The sequence below is a fragment of the Gastrolobium bilobum genome, unplaced genomic scaffold (assembly GCF_033153095.1).
Source record: "Gastrolobium bilobum isolate Gb01-03AN ecotype WA unplaced genomic scaffold, APGP_CSIRO_Gbil_v1 utg966, whole genome shotgun sequence".
NCBI classification, from domain to species: Eukaryota; Viridiplantae; Streptophyta; class Magnoliopsida; order Fabales; family Fabaceae; genus Gastrolobium; species Gastrolobium bilobum.
In genome coordinates this window covers 420,609-447,329 of record NW_026899514.1, presented here as the reverse complement: position 1 = coordinate 447,329, position 26,721 = coordinate 420,609, and the positions used below count along the sequence as shown (strand labels likewise).

The window sequence follows — 26,721 nt, the reverse complement described above, 5'->3', positions numbered from 1 at the left end:
ATGATTTCCATATATATATACAGCCTCAGAATATCCGCTTGTCATTTACAGGGAGGGAGATCTCTGAACTTGTGACCTGAACTAGATTCTCTTTATATTTGTACGTCAAGCAACGAGAGGTTTAAAGTTAAAAAATTATATTTGTACATAAAAGAGGTTATATTATTCTTTAAATGAAAGTCATATTATTTTTATAGTATTTTTTCATAATATAATATAAAATTACAAATTTCAATACACAATATTTGTAGATTTATTTTCTAAAAAAAAAAAAGTGTGAAGTTAATGCATTGATGTCAGTGCGCCAATGAAAACTCCTCAAACTTAACCTCGTTAATAAAACTTCGCATTTCGAGAGACAGAAACAGAAGTCACGTGTTAATGTATTTTTCTCATTTTGTAATTTTTTTTATTAAAATACTATCAAGATTCAAAATTTATTAGCAAAAGATAAAAGATAAAAAAGAAAGACTTAGAAGACTTAGAATGAAAGAAAGAAAGTGTTTTGTTGTTGACATTGTTGTCTTTGCTGTCTCTAAAAACCTCAGCAATCTTTCAGTTTTACATATTTCAAAATTCTGATCCCTCTTCAACCTCATTCAGGTAACACCTCCTATCAGGAATAAGACAAACCAATCATCTCTTTCATCCCTTCACACAAGTCATAAGGATCATCTTTCATTCTTGCATTTATTTTTTAAGCTTAGATGAAACCAAATTGGGAACTCAACAACTGCTGCAACCATGAGCAGGTGGTGTTTCTGGTCACTGTTGGTGTCTGCTCTGTGGTTATACTTGCCGTATGTCTCTCTATGCTTCCCCACTCTTTTTTTTATTTTTTTATTTTTTTTATTTTTTATTTTTTGCATTGGATCCATGAAAGAATCCCAGCTTCTCATAAGAGCCAAGATGGGAACTTTACTTCATCTGGGTAAGATTTTTTTATGACATTGTGCTATGTAGATAAAATTGCAATGCCATTTTGCAAATGGGTTTGGTTGTGGGTATATACTGCTGTTACCGTCCAAGTTTTTTTCTTAAATTGCTTCAGTTAAGCATAAACTCGTTTATGGACAAAAACTCCTTAATTCTGCAAATTCATTACTATTGCAATTCTTGAATCTGAATGGTTACGTGCATTTATTAATTTAAGTTCACTTGAATTTCAGCCATCTAGAGAACCGATTTTGTACTCATATCAGAACTCTGCATGTGTTAGTATTATTGTAAATGTAGACTATGCTACCGATGATTTCCTTGTTAATCTTTTTTGGTAATTCCTTCTTTCCTTGCAGCTGTGGAGAACAGTGTTACTCAGACCCTTTAAGCTTGTTACAGTTTTTCTTCACGAGGCAAGCCATGCAATTGCTTGTAAACTTACATGCGGTCATGTAAGAAGCCGTTTTCTTCCCTTACATCCTTCTATCTCAGAGCTAAATATTTGTACTGTTGATAAAGTTTTGAAAGGGTACATAATTTCTTGTTTTAGTTCATAATTACATTACCAGATTATGATTATATATTTTGATAATTCTGTCACAAACATCTCTCTTTTGTTTTGATTTAATTTTTCTTCGCCAACAAGTCAATGGTATTCTTTGATTACTTCCTCAGCTAAGTCAACCCCATACATTGAAGCTAAGTTAGTTAGAGCATTCAGTTGAGTGAGACTGAGGATACAGCAATCAGTTTGTTTGGTCATTTAATAAGATTGGAACAAATTGTATTTTAATTATTTTATGAGGCTGAATTGAAGGCCCTAAGCTGATGTAAGTTTGTACTCTATTTAGCCATGGCCCTCATACTAGTTTAATTGCAGGTAGAAGGAATCCAGGTTCATGCAGATGAAGGTGGAACAACCCAAACACGTGGAGGCATATACTGGTTAATCTTGCCAGCTGGATGTATTGTGATTTGTCTACTATTATTGCTTTTCAATTTTACATTTCTTACCTTGTCATCTTAATGCATATGTAGCTCAAATGCAATAGGTGGACATGCAGGAGCAATCAAAATGGTCAATTGTATTCTCATAAATGCGATATTTTCTGTTCCTAGTGCCTATCACCTAACCAGCAGCCAACTTATACATACTGCTTACAATCTTTTCATGGAATACTATCATAATTGCTATTATGTCCTATAAATGTTTGGATTTATTTGGTCTTATTTATTCTACCCTTGTGGTGACAATCCAGATCTTGGATCATCTTTCTGGGGCATGATCTTGATACTTGCATCAACAAATCTTCTTACAGCTAGAATAGCTGCTGGTTGTTTTATTGCTGCTCTATTTATTGTCCTCTTTGTAGCAAAAAATGTAAGTGATGATCAGTGCAATTTATTTTATCAGTGAGCCTTCTCATTTGATACTACAGTGTCTATTAAGAATATGAAACTTTAGAAACAGATTGAACAGGTTCAAGCATCTATATTACTAGGAACATTAAAACATTTTGATAATATCAATTATCATCTTTATCATTGTTAAAAATCAGTAATAACTTACATGCCTCCTACCCTGCATCTGTGTGGAAAATTTGTGCATTTTCTGAGACTGAACCTGTATTGTTGATCTTCATACAGTGGACTCTTCGAGGACTTTGTATTGGTATGTGCTTTTATACTCAAGTTTTCTAGGATTTGCACATAATGCATCATGTTTCTCAACATATTATATATTTGTATGTTGAGGTCTCAGGATTTATCATCTTCCTTGGTGTAATATGGATTTTGCAAGAGACAACCAAATTTCGAATACTACGGTACATTATCTTGTTCATAGGTAAATACTTTAATGTATTGCTGTAAACTTCAAACACCCCCACCTCTGGCCTTGACGCTATAGCCTAGATGGTGCAAGGGGCTTATCTTCATAACCCTTGTTTACAGTTTATGTACTTGGACAATTTTCATAAAAATATAACCTTAATTTCCTTTTCTTTTTTTAATCAAAATGCAGGTGTAATGAATAGCTTGTTTTCAGTATATGGTATGTCTTTGGAAGTACGGAATGAAATTGATTTGGTGTTACATGTACCTTGTATGAAATAGTAAAATCCCTGTAACAATGATATTACAGATATTTATGATGATCTGATCTCCCGTAGAGTACATTCCAGTGATGCAGAAAAATTTGCGGAAGTGTGCCCTTGTCCTTGCACCGGTGTTGGATGGGGTGTTATTTGGTGAGGATATCTTAATATGAAGAGTTTACTTCGTTGTTTCAACAAAAGGACTTTGTTTTTTTGTTTGTTTTCTTTTTCTTTATTGAGCTGACAAGAAAAGGTAACCTGAAATCACATTTACATTGCATTGCTTTATTAGACTAATTCCTAAGTCTACTTGCAGGGGTTTAATATCTTTTGTCTTTCTTTGTGGAGCTGTGTATCTGGGTGCTGTGATCTTGTCATGAGGTAGTTTTTGATTCTTCATTTTTTTTTTACCTATATTGTTAGGTAACAAATGGCAACCATTCCATCTTAATTTGTTTTGATGTATTGGTGCAGGAAAGGAGATTGTTCTATAGCCAGTGAGAAGCAATTCAATTCAATTCAGTATGGCTTTACTAGCAGACTAATTCTGAAGATTGTCATCTCATTTATAAGGAGGCAGAGTCTCAAGTCAAGGTCCTTTGGCTCCATTCTTCATCCTATTCAGGGTGGCCATGCCTATAAGGCTATAATCAAATCATCCAGATGTAAATTAATAAAAAAAAAAAAGCAAGGAACACTAGTAGATGTCATGTGTTTCTTTTATGGGTTTAACTACTCTTCTGTTAGATAATTGTCTTCTGCCATACATACATAGATAAATGTGCAATCTTTTTTTTGTTTTATTTTTAAAAAAATAATGGGACCCATAGCCGAGTTTGTTATTGTAGGAAATTCAACTTTTCAAAAGCAAAATGAGAAAAGTAAATTCCTTTTATACATTGAAAAACAAATTAAATAAGCTTTACGTTGTTATTCGTAACATTTTGCTTATTAACCGTGATTCATTTAGTTTAAAGTATCCCTCGTATTATAGGCAAAACTACAATATGACTCTTCATACAAATTTTAAGATTTTTCACCCTTTTGCCCCTTATTAATTAATTAATAACCATTTTGTCCCTGATTCGAAACTATTTATCAATCTGCTCCTCTTTAGTCGACTACCTTGCATTTTTAATCGACTAAATGGCCAAAACAGACAAAAAATGGCTGCTGGGAGATTTAGTCGACTAAATCTTCCTATTTAGTCGACTAAATCTTCATATTTGACAAAAAAATAAAATAAGTCAGTATGATTTTAATCGATTAAGTAGGGAGATTTAGTCGATTAAATCTCCCAACAACCGTTTAGTCGATTAAAAATGCAAGGTAGTCGATTAAAGAAGGGCAGATTGGTAGATAGTTTCGAATCAGGGACAAAATGATTATTAATTAATAAGGGACAAAAGGGTGAAAAAGCCCAAATTTTAATGCACAAAGATTATTTTAGTTTATGTATACAAAAAATACCCCAAAAAACAAAAGTAATAGCTCCTCTTAGGTCAAATTGTTCGATCTAATTCAATTTGAAATGATATCATGACGAAAAGGAATGTGATTCTTCATTTTAATTTGAACAAGTGTTTGCACCCCAGGGATGCATGCATAAACTAAGAATTGAACGATAAAAATACTTGACAAAACAAAAAACGCATTATATGCAATATAATTAACTAAAAGTAATTTAATTAAATGAATCATATCATTAGAATTATCTGAAATTAGTAATTATTAAGAGTTTCATGCTTGATCAGTCAAAGACTACGTCTAGACATTGCATATTTATTATTGTAAAGAAATGCAATGAAAAGTTTGACCTACATGTTCAAGCTTCTACAATACACATGTTCTAGCTTCACCTAAAATCCAAGCTTATACTCAACAGTTAAGCGTGTGATTACGAATTGAGTTCATCAGAGAATAACGCATGCTCTGATCAAAATACACTTATTATATCGCAAATTTTCAGGTGCTACATTCAAACTCAAAGCCATAATAAGTGCGAGATCGGCGAAAAAATTGGCAATTCAAACTATTAAAGTTATTTTCACCCCAAAATAAAACAATTCAAACACCTTCACCAGAAAAAAAAAAAAAAAAAAAAAACAATTCAAAAACATGTTGATTGATTTTACAAGCCCCAAAACTAATCGAGATGCTTATTGGTCTTTCATTTTAATTATCAAGCACGGCGTTAGATCAAACAACAATGTAGTTTTCTTCTAATAAACTGCAAGCAATAGATTTACTTCACGAATAAAAGAATTGGATAAAATTTGCGAATAAAATAAACTTCAATTTATAAGAAAAATAAACTCAACTCCTACATTGAGGAAACCAGACCTTAGTACTTCCAAAATCAGACATTGAATTCCAGCATGAAAGCCAATTAGTCAGACAAAATTTTAAGCAGCATACACCTTATGCAGTTCTTGGAAAAAATTCAAAGCTGACAAAAGAAATTAAACTAGGCCTCGGTGTTAGGATACTCAAACACAACATCTTTGCCCGACAGCTTCCTGTACACTGCGGCAAAAGTCTCCAACTTGTACTCAGTGTTGTTTCGCTCCTTTGGGTCCAAGAAAACCTATCCAGCGAACAACAAAGATACAATTTAAGCAGAAATGAATGAAAACTAGTACATAAGTAAATGAGATGGCAAACTTGCATAGCTAAATGACAAAAAATTCAACGGCACGTGTTTAACCATAGGTATTCATATTTCAGTATTTACATGTACGTTTGTTAGCATGGCTAGCATGCTAACAAACATTTTATAGAAACATTTAATGGTTGATTGACTACAAGAAGTAACTTCAAATGTTAATTGTGGAAATAATCACTTTACCTTCATAATCTTGGATCCATCAATTCGATACCTCACACGCTTCCCAACAATTTCAGCAGGCAATACAACATCCTCCAACATTGCTTCATGAACAGCAGTAAGGGTGCGGGTACGGGGACGCTGGACAGCAGACCCTTTCTTTGGTGGCCTCAATATCCTCCGAGTGGCAATCAAAATTACATCCTACAAGTTTTAGAAGATTCAAACTGTTCAATCAAAAAATAAAGTTACTCAAAAAATAAGACTAGAAAACATTAGAAAGCCCAACAAGCATTCAACATGAAGAGCGGAGGAAACATAAGACAACTATCATGCAAACACACAAATAAATTGCATTCAAAACTCTCAAGGATGTTTTTGAAAAGACATTAAACTCATAAAAAAGCCAAGCAATCTCATATTAAATCTCTACAACTTACCATTTCATTAGTAAGAGGTTACAACAAAACACTAGGTAGTAGAAAGTGTTGACACGGACATAACAGAAGATTTCTTAAGTTATGGACAATGGCCCCCAGGTAATATTTACATAAGATATGTAAAGCAAGGATCATTAACAGAGTCTAAATGTATTCAAACTACCAAATACATGAGAGAACGTTAATACTAAATGTCATAGATAACAAAAGTAACTGCCAATACATCTTCAATATGGATAAAAAAAAGTATACTACAACTTAATTACCTTCCCACTAAACTTCTTCTCAAGCTCCCTGACAAGCCTAACATGAATCTTCCGGAAACCTTTCCTTAATCTGTAGGGGACATGGATAACAACAGCCTTGCGGTTCCCAGAAACATCAATTTGTCTGCAGATAAGTAAAAATGTCAGTTATAAGACAGACAGAAAACTAATGCACCTTCCCACACACACATTCTTACACTGCTGAATTTATGTATAGATCCTTCAGATCACTTTTAAGCTCCTGGTTAGTATTTTCCAGATCAAACAATGCCTGCAACAATCAAAGCCAAAAAAAAAATTATACATTTGGGATAAAATATTATACGGATCTGCAGCCACAGCTATACTTAATAATGGTTCAAATTAAACCTGCCCAACTGACTCTTCAAACTCAGTTGGTTCAGCATCCTTATCTTTGTGGATCTTCTTCCTTGATGTGTACATCTTCACAACTGCAGACAAAGAGCAGAACTTGTGAGTGCCCTGAACAAATTTAAGGATTCCCCACTACGAGATAACCTTAAAAAGTGCCATATGTCTTCGAGTCTTATCCAGAGAATATAAATCAAAATAGAGAAACAAAAAAGGGGTAAACCTCAAATCGAACAGTAGATAAAAACATATCAACATCTTCAAGGACGCATATAGCATAAAATTCCTATAACCCCATTCAAGATTAGCACATTCTATTACATACCCAGAAAAATTAGAAATAAAAAGACAAACTTTTCTTCAGTTTCAAATCATTCCCGTTATTGATTTGCAGAACGCGTGAAGATAAATGAGTATCGAGTGCACACCTCACCAGAAGGAGAGATCTGCAGCCAGGAGTAAGAGCGAGAGTCAAGCTGATTTATCAGACTGAAAACCCTAGGCTTTGAGATGAAACTTTTCTTATAATGGTATATCAACGACTGAGATTGATATACCCTACAAGTGGACGGTTCATATTGCACATCTTAATTCTCTGTTTTTTATTATATCTTTTGGGCCATAATCAATTACCTCATATTTATTGGGCTCAGTAATGCTGATGCTGGGAAATTCTTAAAAAAAAAAAAAGGAACACTGAAACTGGATCTATTAACGGGCTTTAGATTATGGACTATTTAATAAAACTCAATTTTAGGCAGATTATGGACTATTTAGGACATGTTAGATTTTTATTTTTAAAAATAGTTTTTTGAGTTTTAAAAAAAAAATTGAAAAGAGTTGTTTTGAAAAATATTCTCAAAACAATAATTATTCTTTAGTCTTAAAAATTAAAAATACAGAACAACCTAGGATGTTCTCAAAAGTTAGTTCTCTTATTTTTGCTGTGACAGTTTTATAAATATATGGATTTATTAATAGTATTTTAGTAAATAAATTTAATTTATTTTTAATTTTAAATTAATTTACTGTAACAATCATGTAATTATGAAAATTCATTAATTTAATTTATAACTTTAAATCTAATAATATTTAAATAAGGTTTATGCTTATTTTAATCTCAAAATCAGTTTTCAAAATTTATATTTAAAATAGTTTTTGAAAACAAAAAAGTAAAAACATATTCTAGACCCTTAGATTTTTTTACTGTTTTGTATTTATTTATTCAATGATATAATTAAATTTTTAAATATTAATTTTTAGATAAAACAATTATATTAATTTAGATCTAAATATTTGTAAATTATTATTATTTAAAATAAATATTTATTTGAAAAAATTTAAAAATTTAAAATTATAATAATTTCGAGCTTACAAACTAACATTATCCAGAACAGAGTTATATCGTTTTATTATACTCACTCATGAATTCGATTAAAAGAGTAACACAGAACGATCATAGTTTTATGAATCAAATTATAAAAGGGTTATTACAGACTTACAAATAGCGATGGAAAATGGTATATGCTTGCGTGAAAAAGTTCAAATTCCGCCCTTATTAATATTTTTTTAAAACGTTGACAGATCCTCACTAAATAATAAAAAGTGAAGAGTTATGATGATTAATAAAAGCGAAAGTGTGTATCATTTTGAAGGATATAAAATTGTGTTATCTTAAGTGACAGAAATAGATAAATCATGAGAAAGAAAATGGGTGAAAAAAGTTTTAAAAGTGTGGTCTCACCTCTTTGTGAGAGTGAAAAAATATAAAATGTGTCATTTTACATTTTTTCCTTAATAAATATTTTAACTCAGACATAAGTACATTAAGTTATGGGAAAAGTGCAAGTATCATTACTTTGAATTGTAATTTTTTTTATCATTACATTTTTACAGGTTTCTCCGTCCATTTTGCACCTTTTTACTTTCTTTTTTCTTCCCTAATAAATCCTCATTCGATCACGGACCTTCTTCATTTCATTATCATAATGGTCGCAATGTGATTTCTACTTCTAGTACAAGTAATCTTCGCACCAAAGTTTCTAAAAGTGGTTAATTCCAAGTATTTTTGAAATTTTTATTGGCACTTGATTTCCAACTCGGGTGTTATGAATTTGTGAATATTGATTCGACTCTTCAGCTTACTAATTCAGTACAAATTAAAAGTACTCATCTGAACAGAGGAATACATAACAACAGAAGAAAGATGTATAGAAACAATTACTGTCTATACTAATTAATTTGGTAGCTAATCAACAATTGATTATCCATAAACAAATATCATACAAAGATAGTGTTTGGGTTATTCCAAAAACAAACCCTAAAATCTTATTTTTGTAAGTTACTAAATTTCCACAATTCATCCATGCTCCACATGCTACATGCAAAATCATTGTTTACCAAATTGCTTTCTGCCATTTGGCAATCACCAACTGGGTATTGCACATCCTCAGCTACCCTTGCAGATTCCATTTCAAAGGTGTCCATCTCATAACCACTGTTATTTACATGGTAGCCATCATATGTGAAGGTGCCAAAGTCATTGTTATCTAATGCATGAAATTGAGTGGTGGTGTATCCCATATGCTGAGGAACTTTTGGGATATTTGCTGACTCAGAAAAGGAGATGCATGAACCATTGGTGTGCTCAGAGTCTGAGTTATGCTCATGTTGATCCAAATAATTGGGAACTGCTTCATTCATACAAGGTCCCTGCCAAGGGATTTGTGTTGGTATTGTCCCCACAGTTGAATAATGAGAAACACTATCAAGAGGCAATGGAATTGCCTGGCCTTGGATTGACATGGCTGAAGAAGATGATTCTTTTGCTTTCTGAAGCAACCTTGGCATCCAGAAACGCCTAACTAGTTCTTGAAATTCTGTGCTATCTGTGTCAATTTTCAAATGTCTTGCTTGTTTCTGAATCCGAGTTCTCCAATAGTTCTTGATTTCATTGTCTGTCCGGCCTGGCAAAAGTTGTGCAATTTTTGACCACCTACAATCAGAAAAGAGAAATAAAAATCCAGAGGAAGGATAATATTTTGGAACTGACAAACATGTTGATAGTAGTTCTTTGCTTCTCCTAGCATTCAGTGGAGCTCAAGAATCAAATGTATGGGATAAGCACCTGTTTCCCCACTTTAAGTGGAGTTCAAGAATTAGAAGCTGCTCTTCTAGGGTTAAATTTCCTCGCTTTACATCAGGATTCAAATAATTTAGCCACCTTAATCTGCAACTTTTTCCTGTTCTCTTCAATCCTGAATCAGAAAAGAGAAAGGAAACTAATCAGAATTAGCATAAAAAATTGAGTAAAAATGGTACACATAACACAATCCTGTATTAGCAACCAGGTAGTCTTATATATTTTTTTTGGCTTGTTCTTAGGTTACCTGAACGTTTAGCCAGAAAATTCCATCGCCCTTCCCCATGATTAGCAATATATTGGGTAAGCAAATTATCCTCTTCGAGAGTCCAAGGACCTCTTCTGAGTTCAGAATCTTCTTCACTAGAATTGTTGATGCTCTTTGGAGTAGGCATTGCCATTCTCAGTGACCAAAACTCATAACACTATGCATATATATGAAGTAACTTAAAACATAGTAAAGAAAGAAGCTAGTGTTATGAAGCAAATTGGAATACGCAAGATACATGGTAGACTATAATGTATCCCATTTTGGGGGGCGAGTAGAGGTCAAAGTGAACATGTGCACTTTATTACTTTTCTAAAAGATATATGCTACAGCTGCTATAAATTCCATATGACAGCTTCCATTCACCTTCCATAGTCATTGCCATAGGAAACATCGAAGATGGATAGGTTCATTGCTTGGTATCTTACCTTTATTTCTTGAAAAAATGACAGTTTATTAGTTTGTAGTCATTAGTGAGTCACACTAGGGCACAAAAATAGGAAATAAAAGTTACAAGATTAGGTTGTTCTGAGTCAAAGAACAGACTCAAATGAACTGTATTCCATATTGTTCACTCAATGTCCCATACAGGAGGCATCAAGAATGGTATAGAAAATGAAAGAGCTATGTGTTAGTTACCCATCCAATCAATGTGGGACTAATATATCTCAACACTATGTCATATTCTTTTCTGTTATTCTAATTGACAGAGTAGGGCGGTGATGCTGCAGTAATTTCAACATTTACGCACAATGTTTGAAAAGAAACTAAGTTCTGAAAGAACGTTTGAAAAGTCAAATTCTTTAGTGACTTGGTTAATGTTGTGAGGAGGCCAAACGTGATTGGAACATCACATGCTTATTCAAAACTGATTCTTTTAAAAATCGATATTCTCAATATGCCAAACATTTGGATGCAACACTTATCTTTTAAGCCACTGTGATGGGATTAAGGCATTGAAAAATAGAGGAAGAGTCATTGTTTAAAGGTCATAAACAGTGACAGAAACGTGCTTGACTGAAAATATCAAATTTATTTATAAACTTAAGCAAAACGTGCAGTTATTGGTGTTGGCATAACAAGGGGCGGCATGGAAAGCCTGATAAGAATCTTAGAAAAGGACCACCTTTTGTTTTGATTGGTTCTTAGTTGTTGATGTCGGCTTTCTACGTGGTTCCCCTTTGTCCAATAATTTCCATTCGTATTCTGGACAAAAGAAGAAGAATGGACTAGAAAAGTCTGCTACGATTTTCATAACTTTCTGCATTTTATGTTATTAATTATTGAGCTAGGACAAGCATAGAGAGCGCTATAAACGGTGGGGTGGTTGCATTTTCTCAATTAGGTGGCTAATTATAATTAAGAGCAATGGACTGAGGAGAGCTTACACAGAAAACTTGGTCAAAGAAACTGTAGGAAAGTTTATCTTAAATTGGCTCACTCTGTTCAGTTCAAATTCAATGGTATATCTTTGTCAATGATGCATTCTTTTATATTTGGGAAGTGACCAAATCTTTTCTGCAAACATGTGCTGAATTTTGTCCAAATTTGTTTGATTACATTTACTTTAAGGGGAAGGATATTGTAACAATCAAATTGTATTATTACCATATCAATCTCATCGTTAGATCGATTATGTTGATCTAACGGTTATATTTATTTCCATCTTTGTATGGTTATGATTCCCTATATTTAAAGTGAAAGCATTAAATATGAGAAATCATAACCATACAAAGGTAGAAATAATTATAAAATATTAAATTTAGAAAATCAAGACCATATAAATATGAAAATAAATATAACCGTTGGATCAACAAAATCAATCTAACTGTGAGATTAATTGGTAGTAACTTGATAATAACACAACTTAGTTGTTACAATATACTTCCTTTTATTTAATCATTTACTACCGTTAAAAGTTATAACAAACGTCATAGTAATAGTAAGATAGTGGGATGTTGGTCCAAAGTCAAAATTAAAACCATCAAACTTTTATCCTACCCAATATTTGCAACTTTCAATTGAAAAACCAAACACATTTAGACTAGGATAAAAATGTGGTGCTTGAATTCGTACATTCCAATAAAAGTTAGGTTTTAACTATGGGTGCATATTTTCTTATGTTGTAGGATAGTAGGAGAGAAAAAAAGTAGAGATAAGTTAAATGTGGGTCCCACATTTTAAATTAAAAAAGAAAAGAAAAATTAATTGACACGGAAAATGAATTTGTGTAGGAAAAAGTTTTTATCTTATGTAGATAGAGATAATGATTTCCCTTTAACTATATCCTATAGTCTTTTAGAAAATGATATACAATTAATTTAATAAGTTTATCGTCATTAGAATGCTACGTATCCCCAATAGAATGATACTCGTTCTTGTAAATTTTATATAGCCCAGTATCAATGTAATTGTAATTGTAATAGAGGGGTTTGTTTCCTAGAAAGAATCTTTGGGTTAAAGTTTGAATAATTATTATACAGCTCGATTTGGGTTTAATCTTATATCTATATGAATTTCTTCTTTTCCTCATGTCCTAAAAGCAAAAATATAGTTAGGGTTAGAGAATAAAAAAAAAAAATAGATTAAATATTTGAATCCTTGGAATTGGAAACCACATAGTTCAAATGTCAGTTATCAAAAAGAGCAAATCTACAACATTTTCATTTTGAGAAGTTTTATAATCTTGGTGATGTTAATGTTTTCAATTAGATATTTCATGGTTATAGACATAGAAAAAGAGGTAACAGATAAGACAGGTTGAGTGACAAAGTTGTACAAGTACTCAATATTAATGCATGGGATGAAGGGTGGGAGAAGAAAATTGACCCTTGATATCAAATAGGGCCCAACCTATCACCACCAAAATAATAGCAGCAATTATATTTTAGGCTTCAGAAATTCAATTAAGAGGTCAACTGGTGTCATTCACACTGATGTATGTGTTAGTCTTAACGTTAATTATATTAAAAATATTCGAGTACGAGGAGTATTAAAGATTCATGATAAGTGTCTAAGACACTATGTTTTTATATGGCTAAAAAGAGTTTAAATAATTATTAAAATAGTTAAAAATATAGGGCTTTTTCACTCTTTTGCTCCTTATTAATTAATTAATAACCATTTTGCCCCTGATTCGAAACTATCTACCAATCTGCCCCTCTTTAATCGACTACCTTGCATTTTTAATCGACTAAACGGTTGTTGGGAGATTTAATCGACTAAATCTCTCTACTTAATCGATTAAAATCATACTGACTTATTTTTTTTTTTGTAAAATATGAAGATTTAGTCGACTAAATAGGGAGATTTAGTCGACTAAATCTCCCAGCAGCCATTTTTTTGTCTGTTTTGGTCATTTAGTCGATTAAAAATGCAATGTAGTCGACTAAAGAGGGGCAGATTGATAAATAGTTTCGAATCAGGGGCAAAATGGTTATTAATTAATTAATAAGGGGTAAAAAGGTGAAAAAGCCAAAAATATAGTATTAAAACAATAAAACAGTAAAACAGAATGAATTGCCAACAAATAAACAAATTCTAAATATTTGTTGTTGTTTCAGGTTGTTGAGATTGGAATACTGGAATAACAAAGTAACAAAATGAGGCAACGAATACGCGGAGCAACGGGGAAATCAGAGATTAAATAATAAATAAAATAAAATTGGTAACGCTCGCTCCATTGCTCGCTAAAGCGAGCAAGTGGGCGAGCAGCTCGCAAAGTTCTTAGCTAAAGCGAGAAAATGGGCGAGTATCTCGAAAAAGTCCTCGCACCAGCGAGTAAGGGAGCGACCAGTAACAAGTGCTCGCTGAGTTTCTCGCTTCAGCGAGCTCCTCAGCGAGCGGATTCAGGAAATTATAGCCAATGTTTTCCCTTTAAATACAACGCGAAGGAAGCCGTAAAAATTCATTCTGGAACGCGAAAAAAGAAGGCACTCAGAGACGAAGTGAAGGAAGGAGCATAAGCGTAGCACTGGATCGTGGCAGAGGAGAAGGAAAGAGTTAACTCTGCACCATTGATCATCACTTTTAGACAAGTTTATCATGAACTCAGTTTCTTTTACAGTAGATTTTAATTCTGTCATTATGAGTATGTCAGGCTAAATTACTTAGGCGTAGTTAGGATTGGTTGATGAAACTCGTACCAATTAATATCAACAAAAAAGAGTGAGTAATTTAAATCCAATCAAATTGTACAAATTGAAATTTTTTATTTTGGATATGATCCATCACTTTATCCCTATTAAGTTTTAACAAGTGCTACATTTCCAAGACTCAATCTGAATACCATTGATTAAGTTAAAACAACCTTTTATTTATTGATTCACTTGCTTGGTGATAAAAATTTTTTATCTTTTTTAATACTCCTAAATCCATCGGTAATCAATATTATATGACTGCTAACGATTTAGTTTATGAAAAATGAAAATTTCACTCTTAAAATTTAAGAAATTACAAATGTTAACAACCTTATTATTAGGCATCTAGTTGTCTGAAACTAGATGCAGGCTAGTTTGTAATTTACAATATAAGAGCCTTGTTTTGGTACATGTTGCATGAAACGGTGATTGGGTGTATGGATGGTTGGATCACAGTGGCTATTGGTTTTTAACCCGTTGTGAAGTTAATGCCACTTGAAGTAGAGCAGAATCATTGTTCTAAATGTTTTTTCATATAGAGCGCGTGCCACTTTCCAGTTTTTATGTATATAGATTAAGGACTAAATGGTAAGTCAAGTTGTAAAGTGATGGCTTGTAGCCAGGTTTTTACAGTTGCTGTGTTAAATCTTGCTCACCGAATTTATTTGTTAGGCTAACTACATAGACTCAACAGCCCCTGCAGATGCTGTTTTTGCAAGTGAAGTCAACAAGCTGAATGCAGATCAATTTAGATATGTATTCAAATATTTGGAATGAATTTTTTTTATCCTTTTGAGTCTACCTGGTTTTTTAAAAGAAACGTAAAATTTTAAACGTTTTTTTTTTAAAAATTTTCAATAAATTTATGGGTGTCTTAAACCTGAATGCTTGAATTTTTGTAGTGGTTATTAGAAAGACTGATATAATTAATATGAATAATTCTCTAACGATTGTGATTGAAATTTTTAATATTATATCTAGTGCCAAATATCTCAAAGACAAATCTGTTTTTTTTTTTCTATTGATAGTAACTTTCTTAGTATAAATTGTGGTTTAATAATTCTAATGTTATACGAGATTATTTAATTTTCTACACACACAAAATTATATAATGTCTATATTTTCTCTTTCTCTTTCTCCTCCTCGCATGAACTTACACATTTTGATGTGTCTCCTATAACATGAGAAACATCGAACCCATAAATTATAGATAAAAGTTCACATGTCCTCACTGATGACTACTCTACACGGCTTATCAGTGGGATCTCCTCACTTGAAACCCGCAAGTACTAACTCCCTAGACACAATAAATACCTAGCAAGCTGGTTAAGTATGTTGGAATTAATTTTTAAATTAATTATTTTTACGAAGAAAAATTTAATTTAAAAAGATATGTTGTTTCATCTTTGAATGAGTGTCATTTAAATCATGACCTCATAATTTTTATAAATAATTGAGAATCAAAATCTTAATATGAGTTTTTTCCTATTTGTTTATGTGCATTATTTGCATTTGTATAATTATACTCTAATGCGATTAGTCAGATATAGGTTGAGTTCGACGAAACTAATCTATGCAAAAGTGTTGCCACAATAATAGAGGTAATTCATTATATATTGAGAGATAATTGTCTACGAACCTTGGACACCGTGTAGAGAGCATAATTGTTTTTAGGACACATTATTTAATACTGAGTTCAGATTTTTTCTTGTTGCATTTAGGGGTGTGCGTGGAGCGGTTCATAACCGATTTTAACAAAAATCGAACCGAACCGGTTTTAAATGATTTGATTTTCAAACCGAACCAGTTTTTTTCCTTTAAAATCAGTTTTTATTTTTTTAAACGGGTTTATGGTTTATAACTGGTTTTGATTTAAAACCGATTTTAATTCAAAACCGGTTATGAATCATAAATCGGTCATCAATTTCAAAACCAGTTTTTTAACAAATTCAAAATCAGTTTTTGATTAATTGTGCTATTTTTATAAGTAGTCATTTGTTTCTTCTGGTTATAGGTAGTTGACAGACTATTTCTTGCAAGAATCTTCATTGTTTTAGAACTCTCGGTTATGGGGAAGGTTATTGTAACAACCAAGTAGTGTGAAATCATTAAATATGGAGAATCATAACCATACAAAGATAGAAATAAATATAATTGTTGGATCAACGTAATCAATCTAATAGTGAAATTAATTGATAGTAACATTGATAGTAACACTACTTCGTTGTTACAATATCCTATCTCTATATATAGGATAAAGAATTTTTTCAGTCAATTGAGATAAATTATCTTCGGTGAGCCCAAAATGAAGTCGCTTTGTGACAGAAATCAAAGTATTTTTATAATTATAATATATTACAGGGTTATATTAGTCTTTATTATTATAATTTTTTAATTTTATAACCCAAAATGACGTCATTTCGATATCACGGGAGATAATTTTATCTCCGGTAACTAGAGAAATAATTTTCTCATATGGAGGACAATAATAAAAAAAGAGATATATTATTTATAACCCAATCCCAATTTCAGTATGATATTGGATATTTTGAGAATCTTATTTTTTTTCCTGCTATATAATTTTATTTTTAAAAAAAAAATTAATTTTTCTTTTCAAAATCCCTTTATATTGTCTTTTAGATATAGGGGATAATTTTTTAAAAAAATTGAAAATAATTTTATCTCAAATAACAAAAAAGTTAAAATTCAATTAAAAAAACTATTTATAATATTCATTAGCACTATTTTGTTTTAATACGTGATTTTGCGTCGATATTTTTGTCCTATCTACTAGATATGAAAGTTAAGACCACAATAAAAATTTGAGGTAATCCAATTTAATTTTTTGTCTTTCATTCTTTTATCTAAGTTGTTAAATCACAATATGTATCGTGTATCATTTGTCCCTTTTTTTGTATTGTGCATCTTAAATTTTATCGAATCATATGATACAAAAATATAAATATATATAATATAATTAATATCATATAAATCTAAATTCTAAAAAAGATCTAATAAACAAAATACATAAGTAATTAAAGTGCAAACCAATTATTTTCTTACTCATCAATCACCAATTAAAGTGCAAACCAACTATTACTATCAGCATCTATAAATGACATAACTAATTTATCATCCTCTTCCAAACAGGATCCTTTTAAGTTTTTTTTTTAATTAAATCGCAAATCAAATATTTATTTCTTTTTTATTTTAAAAATTATAAAATTTTAGTTTAACTTTTGTATCGTATGATATCATATCGTATCGCAAGATATAATATCGTATCGTTTGATACAAATCCTTTTTGATACGTCTCACAATACAGGTATCAGAATATACTGATAAATATGTTTTTACGAAAGTAAGTCCATCTTTTCTTTTTTTAGAAATATTTCAATCGGTTAATTGCTTCGCAACTAATTTGATTCAGGACGGATTCAAGATTAAAGCATTAAACTCTCCCAAAGGTCCATCGATCTTAGCTTTTAAGAACTAAGTTTTAAGCAATGATGTTAATTACACGTTATTTTTATCCATTTTTTATGCAAATAACTAAATTGAATTCAAAATATATTATCCAGATTTGGAATAAGATAATGAGGGAACGTTATAGTTACAACCTCTTTTTCTTATTATATCTTATTACTAAATCTTAACCGTTGATTTTCGTCAATCTAATGGTTGTAATTTATTGGGTCATACTTATTAATTAATTATTAATTTCCAATAAATTATAACCGTTAGATTGATGAAAATCAAGGATTAAGATTTAGTAATAAGAAAAAAAGATAGTAAATATAATCTTTCTCAAAATATTATACCTATAAAAAAAATTTTGTTTATTTTACCTATTTGACACCTTTAAATCTCAATCTCAACAAACTTTTATTTTTTTCTCTTCTTTATGATCTTATAGGTGTTGAAGATAAATATAATATCATATCTCTCGAATTTTAACGTCCTCAACCTTTTCTCTCAAAGAATTTAAAATATATATTTATATTTAAAAATTTTGTACCACTACCACTACTCGGCTCAGCAGTAGAAATTAGAAACAGAGACTTTTCGATTCCAGCCTTTCGTTTCTTGGAAACAATCTTACCAACCAAGAGATCAAGTTATAAATAAATTTAATTAAAAGAAAATACAACAATATTTAATTAAAATATTTACTATTAAAGTACTAAAAATATTATATGTCCATTGATATTTTTTATTCCATTTTCTAGAGTTACCACTTACCAATATAATAAGAAAAGAGTTAAAAATATTTTGCCTATTTTTTTTAAGTCTATTTTACCTACTCATTTTCAATATTATTAGATCAAAATATTTACTAACATTCACATCTTCTCTCTCCTCTTGAGTTTTTGATGTAACGATGTTGAAAATAAGTAGATAAAATATGTATAAAAAAAATAGGCATAGTATCATATCTCATAAGAAAAATATTAAAAATAATTTCCATTTTTTTATTTTTAAAAGCAACGGATAAAAAATAAAAATTATTATTTAGGACAAAAAATACTTTGAAAAAAAAGAATAAACTCTCGTATTAATAAATAAAGTCCACACGATGAAGTTTACCAAAAAAAAAAAAAAAAGTCCACACGAAGAATTATTTTTTTCACACGAGAATTACTTTCATGCGGAAGGAAGGTGAGAATGCATCCGTGGTACATTAAGGGTGTGCATGACAACCTTTTCAATAGAAAAAATTACAGAAAACAACATGTAGAAGTAGAACATAATTTATAGAGTTATTTACAAAACAGTCCTACATGTCATCAGAAATATTGATCTAATCATTTAAAATTTTGGAAAGAGATTTATTAACTACTCCCTGATGAAAGTAGTTATGTCTTTTGATTTATAATTAATCTGTGGGAGTAGTCATATATTATGAATTACAACTAGTTGACCGGAGAATTATGTCTTTTGAATGTTTACTTGATGAGAATATTCATATCCCTTGCATCACATCTATTTGATGGGAATAATCATGTCTTTTGAGCGACAAACAAATTAATGGAGTCCTGCCTTGCCTTTTGCATGATATATATATATATATATATATATATATATATATATATATATATATATATATATATATATATATATTAAAGGAAAGAAAATAATTTTATTTGTCAATAAAAATTATATCTTATATTTTTAATTAAAAATAAAATTATGTATTCTTAACCTGTTTTTTCATAACCTTGATTTATAAATATTGAACATAAATTTTATAACTATGTACTCTATATGAAGCTCTCTTTCTTGCCCATCTTCCTTTTCTTTATTAAAAAGACTAATTAAAGTAATGAAATTGGTAAACCAAGTATTGTGAGAAGATTTATTGTTTATGTTTTCTGACTTATTTGATCAACATGATAGAATAACAATGAATATAATATAAGAGCTGAATAAGAATAGGAAATACTATAGATTTGATGCTATGTTTGATTGAGTATAAAATATTGTTATGATGTTATCAAAACAAACAAAAAAAAAAAAATATTGTTAGGAATATGGACTGAATTTACAATCGTACCCTTAAGACTCGATTTTGAATAACTAGCTCCAATTTTTCGTCATCTCTTTCTTTGTCTGATATTTCCATTAGTCTCTTTCTCTCATCTTTCATTTCCCCTGAGCTTTCTCTCGCTGAGAAACACAACAGAATGCAAAAAGGTAAAAAAAAAATTATTTCCCAAGTTCTTTCTAAAATTAAATTACCGCAATGGATAATTAGCACCACAATGGCAGCCATCTCCTCAGCTAGATTTAAAATTCTGGTAAATGGGTCCCAAACGGAAGACATTATGGAAGAGAATACGTGAACCCATCCCCTGAAGTGCATGAACTATTAGTCAAAGATACCTTTCTATTTCAATATAGCAATGTGTTTAGTAATGTTTAGTTAATTTTCGTTTTCAATGCATCAAAGAAAAAGAAAAATAAAGAAACAAAGAGAATACGTAGTTATGAAAAGATTTTCAATGCATCAAAAGAAAAAAAAAAAAAGAAACAGAGAGAATATGTGATTATGGAAAGATTCATTTTTCGTGTTTTAGTTTTTTTTCTTTGCTTCAAAAAATACGGATCTCACAAAATATTATCTGTATAATTTTATTTTATTTTTATGTCATGTTACATGATAAATGCAAATTTCAAAAAAAAATTTGTTACAGGAGAAGAGAAACGCAACTGTTTTAATGAAGTCTGAAAGTGAAGTCACAAAGCACAAACATCGGAACTGAAACTATTCATCAGATGACATGAAAAGTTAACTAGACTTAACTGAGAATAGTTAAAAAAAAAAAAATCATTGAAGTCAAATGATTAAAACAAATCGTATAACATAATAACAACTGTTGATAACAGTCTTTTGTTCACTCCGCCATTAATTGAATTTGTAGCTTTCTACCTTAACCATTTGGTTAGAGATTTTTTTTTCTAGTGTTGCTTGAAAAGAAAAATTATGTCACATTATAATTATATATTCAGAAAATACGTAGTTATAATAAAAAAAAAAATTTCTTTCTTTCTTCATATAAAAACAACTTCTGAATAAATAAATAAAACTTTAATATTATAACTATATAATTTTTTGAGAATATATGATTATAACATAAGATTATTTTTGCACAATATTATAAATAAATTTCCTTTGTTGTAAGTGAAATGCATCTAGAAAAATATACCATTGCAATGATAGTTTTAATTTTTAATTATTGAAATATTGGCAGATTCCTTTGTCCTCTCAGAGAGAGAGAGAGAGTGAAAGAGACTCTGAGTTGCCATGTGGTTTGAAATCAAAGAGGACAAAAAAGAAGCTCCGATTTCTTCACGAGTCCTCACTCCTTACTACATGCTTTTAATAAATATTATATAGAAAAAATATTTTTCTATTACACTCACGAAAATGAAAATAAGTGAATCTGGTGTGAAGGGAAAAAAAAATGTGAGGCCAATAAATATGAATATGGCAGACAAATATTTTTTACAAAAAATGCACAAATGTTTAAACAATTCTTAATTTCTTATGGTTGCTTCACCATCCACAATATATTCGTGTTTTCTCAAAACTGGTATACCAAACGAACAATGACCAAGAAAGCTTACATATATATATATATATATATATATATATATATATATATATATATATTACTTATATATATATATATATTACTTTTTTGTCAAAAATTAAAATAAATCAAAAAATTTAGTACATATATTAACTACTTTTTCAAAATTCGCTCTTAAAATTTTAAGAATTAAACTAATCTAAACATGGAGGAAGGTAAAATTAAAATAAATTAAAAGATTTAGTACATATATTAACTACTTTTTCAAAATTTTAAGAATTAAACTAATCTAAAAATGGAGGAAGGTAAAATTAAAATAAGAGCAGTACACCTAGGATTTAATTCAGAAATCAAGAAATTTTTGGAGAAAGATAAATCTTTATTTATTAAAGTCTACGAATAAATACCTGGAAACAATTACCTGCAGAGTAAATCCTTTTCTATAATTTTTTTTATTAAATATTCAAAAATTCAAATTAAAAAATATATAAGAAAGTTCTATCCTGGAAAACTAGAACTCTTATTTGCATAAAAAATAAAATAAAATAAAAAAGGACCAGCAGAAGACACTGATACTCCCAAAATTCGTTGATCCCTTAATTCCTCCTGATCAGAAGAACAAGGCGTCCACGTAGGCCAACAACGGCTTATTTGAGCAAAGGAAATCCGTTGAACTCGCTCCTAACATCCCCAAATTCTTAGCATAAGGGATAAACGGAGCATCCAGCATCGGTGGCGGCGCCGCCACCAAACACGACTTCACCTCACCCATATTGCAGCTCCAGTTGCAATTACTGTCGTCGGTAATCACCGACGACGACGTGTCATTCTCCTCCTTACAAACCACCGCAACCTTCTTGGCAAATTCGCCCTTCACGCAGTCCTTCTCCTCCTTCACCGCCACGGCTTCCCGGGGCTCATGCTTCGGCGGGTTGCAACCGTTGCCGCCGATATGGTTTTCTTCTTCTTCTTCTTGATCATCATCATCATCATCTTCGTCTGGGCGAGAGAGTCCCGTGAGCTTTTGCACCAAAGCCATGAAGTTATTAGGGTGAGTGTGAATGATCTTGGGAGAATGAGTGTAGATAATGACTGGTTGGCGTTGCGGTGGCTTGGTGGAAGAAGCTTGTGGTGGTGATGGTGATGGTGATTTTTTCTTGATGAAATGAGAATCCTTGTTGATTTTCTTACCGTTGGTGGTGATTTGTTTCTTTGGGTAGAACGGTGCAGGGCTCATGGCTAAAAACTTTTGGAAGTTATGAAGAGAGAAGAAGCGTAATTGGTGAAATGAGGTTATGGTTTTGCGGAGACGGTGTTGAATTGAAGAGAAAAAAAAAAAAATATATATATATATATATATATATATATATATATAGGGTTTTATAAGAGTTATGTTGTAGGAAAAGTGATTGTGTTATGTTATAGAGATTCGTTTTGCGTGCCAGAGTTTTTTTTTTTTTTTTTTTGCTACGGGCCCCACAAAATGTTGTGTGTGTAGGAAAATTTTTGTGGTCATGTTAAATGATAGATGATAAACCCATATATATATATATATATATACTTAATGCAACGACGTCTGTGATTTGCGAAAATGCTTAATTGTGTGAAAGATGTCGAGACTCGCGAACACAGAGGCGCACTCTCCATCTGTTTCAAATTTGCTTTCCTATCAGCAGATTTGTTAAAAGTTTCATCGTTTAGTGGGATGTTGTTACTTAAAATTTTGATTTAAATCTGTATTTTCATGATTTTGTGATTTTTTTAAGAAAAAAGATATACTTACTCTCAAAAAAATTTACAACATTTACAACTAATCTAATCACCGTTGATTTCCGTCAATTTAACGGTTATAACTTATTGAAAATTATTAGATCGTATTTATTAATTAATTATTATTCCCAATAAATTATAACCGTTAGATTGACAGAAATCAACGGTGATTAAGTTAGTTGTAAAGTGATAAATTTTTTTGGTGGTAAGTATATCTTACCCCTTTTTTTAATCAAAATAATTTTATCAAAATTTCAAACGATTTTTTGTTTTTATGATTTTTTTACGTTAAGATTTTACGTTTTACGATTTTTATCCTTCTTTCGATTTTAGGTAAAATTCCGACTTCGGTGGGATGGATCCACATCTTTTGTCATTTTTAATCAAATAAAAAACTGTCAACAACCAAGAGAGAGAAACCAGATTCTATAATATATATATATATATATATATATATATATATATATATATATATATATAGAAAAGGTATTGTAAAACTCAAGTAGTATGAACTTATTAAATATGGAGAATCATAACCATACAAAGATAGAAATAAATATAACTGTTGGATCAACGTAATCAATCTAACAGTGAAATTGATTGGTAGTAACACTACTTGATTGTTACAATATCCTATCCCTATATATAGGATAAATGATTTCTTCCGTCAATTGAGATAAGTTATATTCGGAGAGCCCAAAACAAAGTCGTTTCGTGATAGAAATCAATGTATTTTTGTAATTCTAATATATTGCAGGGTTATATTAGTCTTTATCATTATAATTTTTTAATCTTATAACTCAAAATGACGTCATTTTGATTTCACTGAAAATAATTTTATCTCCGGTGACCGGAGAAATAATTTTCCCATACGGAGGACAATAATAAAAAAAAGAGATATATTATTTATAACCCCAATCCCAATTTCAGTATGATATTGGATATTTTGAGAATCTTATTTTTTTTTCCTGCTATATAATTTCTTTTAAAAAAAAATTAATTTTTCTTTTCAAAATCCCTTTATATTGTCTTTTAGATATAGGGAATATTTTTTGTTTAAAATTGGAAATAATTTTATCTCATATAACAAAAATATTAAAATTTAATTAAAAAAACTTTATTTATAATATTCATTAGCACTATTTTGTTTTAATACGTGATTTTGCGTCGATATTTTTGTCTTATCTACTAGATATGAAAGTTAAGACCACAATAAAAATTTGAGGTAATGCAATTTAATTCTTTGTCCTTCATTCTTTTACCTTAGTTAGTTAAATCACATATATATCGTGTATCGTTTGACAGCGGAGTCAAGATTTTATTTTAGTTGGGGTTAAAAAATTTGACATATCAAATTATCAAAACATTTATCGTAATTACATAAATTTATTAAGAAAAAAATTTACCATGAATTCTAGCATACTTATCTAAATTATTTACTAAATAATGTCACATAACATTAAAAATTCAAATAAACAATAGACAACTATTATATATCAAAGCAAACATATAAAAAAAACTAACCTTTCTGGCGAGCATTCCAAACAAAAGAATCACATTTTTCTCCCACCAGGGATGTTCACGATCTGGATTGGATCGATTTTGGAAGCAAAAATCTGATTCAATCCCTTCGGTTTGATCATATAATTATCCATTCGGTTTGAATTTTTTCTTCAAATCCGATCCAATTCAATCCAAATTTTTTCTATTTGGATTGGATCAGTTTTTGGTTTTTTTGATTTTTTGAAAAATCCTAAAATTTGTTTCATGATTACTGTGCAAATAACATCTTTTGCATATATTGACTTTGTAATTTATTTTTTAAATACAAAAGCATCAGTAAATAATAATATAGTTTTTTGTGTGTGCAATGAGATATAAAATTTTATACAGATAAAATTTTGTTGATGAGATGTGACTAGGATTTTCTTGAGTTTAGTTGATGGGTTAATGGTCTTGGGTTTAGAAATTTTTGGGCTATAATTGGAGAAAACCCAAATAGGTAGAGGGTAATTAATATATTGGATCAGTTTGGATTGGATCGGTTTTCTTCAACCAATCCGAAAACCAATCCAATCCAATTAAAATTTGCGGTTTTTTTTTTCGATTTTTCAGTTTTCAATTTATTTGATTATCAATTTTTCGATTCGGCCACTGCAGTTTGAATCGGTTGATGAACACCCCTATCTCCCACAACATAATAAGTAATGAACAAGTATTGCCTTAGGGATATGAATACACACAAATATAATAATTATATGTATAACAACATTTAATAAGTAATTTAAAATGTAATAAAAAAATTACATACTTAAAATTGTAAACGACGCTCTTTTAAACTGAAGAAATCTTCAAGAATATAATCTATAGTAAAAGTTTCAACAATCTCTCTTTCAATATACAAAACCAAATTGTTTGCAAGAAAATCATCCTCCATGAAATAATTTTTCTTGATATTAAAATAAAGGTGTTGTAAGTCACTAAGCTATCATGAAAAAATTTATACAACTGCAGGCTGTATCGTATAAGTATTAAGTAATTGCTTGCAATTTCCTAATTATTTATAAAATAGTTATTGTGAGAAAGAAAAAAAAATAACATTTTGTTTTAAAGAGCACCAATTTAAGAGCAAATACCATTGAGACACGAAGACACGAAGACACCGCTGAGATTTCCAACTCCACATAGAATGTATTAGGCTATTAGCTGAGAGACAAAGAGCATAGATGGTGCCAAATTTTAACTTTAGAAGGGATCAAATAATAATTAATTATATAAATATATATAATAATAATTTTGTTAAAAAAGTCAGCAAGGGTCATGCCCCATCTAGGGACTACGTGGCTACGCCACTATCATTTGTCCCTTTTTTTGTATTGTGCATCCTAAATTGTATCGAATCATAAGATACAAAAATATAATAAAAAGTATATAATATAATTAATATCATATAAATCTAAATTCTGAAAAAGATCTAATAAACAAAATACATAAGTAATTAAAGTGCAAACCAATTATTTTCTTACTCATCAATCATTAAGATTAATATTATCAATACTATCACTATCAACATCTATAAATGACATAACTAATTTATCATCCTCTTTCAAAAAGGATCCTTTTAAGTTTTTTTTAATTAAATCGCAAATCAAATTTTTATTTTTTTAAAATTATAAATTGTAATTTAACTTTTGTATCGTATGATATCATATCGTATCACAAGATACAATATCGAATCATTTGATACAAACACTTTTTGATACATCGCACAATACAGTGTATCAGAAGATACTGATAACTATGTTTTTACGAAAGTAAGTCCATCTTTGCTTTTTTTGAAAATATTTCAATCGGTTCATTGCTTCGCA

At 30.2% G+C, this 26,721-nt stretch overlaps 4 protein-coding genes across 7 annotated transcripts; 1 reads left to right on the top strand and 3 right to left on the bottom strand.

Annotated features, from left to right (window-relative positions):
- Window positions 1-548: 548 nt before the first annotated feature.
- LOC133290816 (uncharacterized) lies at window positions 549-3,813 on the top strand. Of its 2 annotated transcripts, XM_061488933.1 has the most exons (11): window positions 549-603; window positions 703-800; window positions 1,296-1,391; window positions 1,820-1,904; window positions 2,199-2,320; window positions 2,587-2,611; window positions 2,702-2,785; window positions 2,963-2,992; window positions 3,083-3,188; window positions 3,352-3,416; window positions 3,510-3,813. In XM_061488933.1, the coding sequence occupies exons 2-10, from the start codon at window positions 708-710 to the stop codon at window positions 3,413-3,415; spliced, it is 705 nt and encodes a 234-aa protein (XP_061344917.1). In that variant the 5' UTR covers window positions 549-603; window positions 703-707; the 3' UTR covers window position 3,416; window positions 3,510-3,813. The 2 variants fall into 2 exon arrangements, with proteins under 2 accessions (XP_061344917.1, XP_061344916.1); XM_061488932.1 differs by having other exon boundaries at window positions 592-800.
- Window positions 3,814-5,318: 1,505 nt separating this feature from the next.
- Window positions 5,319-7,444, bottom strand: LOC133290854 (small ribosomal subunit protein eS7). Of its 3 annotated transcripts, none has more exons than XM_061488990.1 (6): window positions 7,369-7,444; window positions 6,938-7,020; window positions 6,766-6,839; window positions 6,569-6,692; window positions 5,884-6,066; window positions 5,319-5,622 (listed from the first exon to the last, which is right to left on the bottom strand). In XM_061488990.1, exons 2-6 carry the CDS (start codon window positions 7,010-7,012, stop codon window positions 5,503-5,505), a joined length of 576 nt encoding a protein of 191 aa, XP_061344974.1. In that variant the 5' UTR covers window positions 7,013-7,020; window positions 7,369-7,444; the 3' UTR covers window positions 5,319-5,502. The 3 variants fall into 3 exon arrangements, with proteins under 3 accessions (XP_061344974.1, XP_061344976.1, XP_061344975.1); XM_061488992.1 differs by having other exon boundaries at window positions 7,374-7,396; XM_061488991.1 differs by lacking the exon at window positions 7,369-7,444 and adding an exon at window positions 7,266-7,304.
- A 1,767-nt stretch (window positions 7,445-9,211) lies between these two features.
- On the bottom strand, window positions 9,212-10,477 carry LOC133290866 (transcription factor MYB62-like). Its single transcript, XM_061489007.1, has 3 exons — window positions 10,330-10,477; window positions 10,068-10,197; window positions 9,212-9,935 (listed from the first exon to the last, which is right to left on the bottom strand). The coding sequence occupies exons 1-3, from the start codon at window positions 10,475-10,477 to the stop codon at window positions 9,269-9,271; spliced, it is 945 nt and encodes a 314-aa protein (XP_061344991.1). The 3' UTR covers window positions 9,212-9,268.
- Window positions 10,478-22,193: 11,716 nt separating this feature from the next.
- Window positions 22,194-22,820, bottom strand: LOC133290828 (VQ motif-containing protein 20-like). Its single transcript, XM_061488949.1, has one exon. The coding sequence runs from the start codon at window positions 22,818-22,820 to the stop codon at window positions 22,194-22,196; it is 627 nt and encodes a 208-aa protein (XP_061344933.1).
- Between the last annotated feature and the right edge of the window lie 3,901 nt (window positions 22,821-26,721).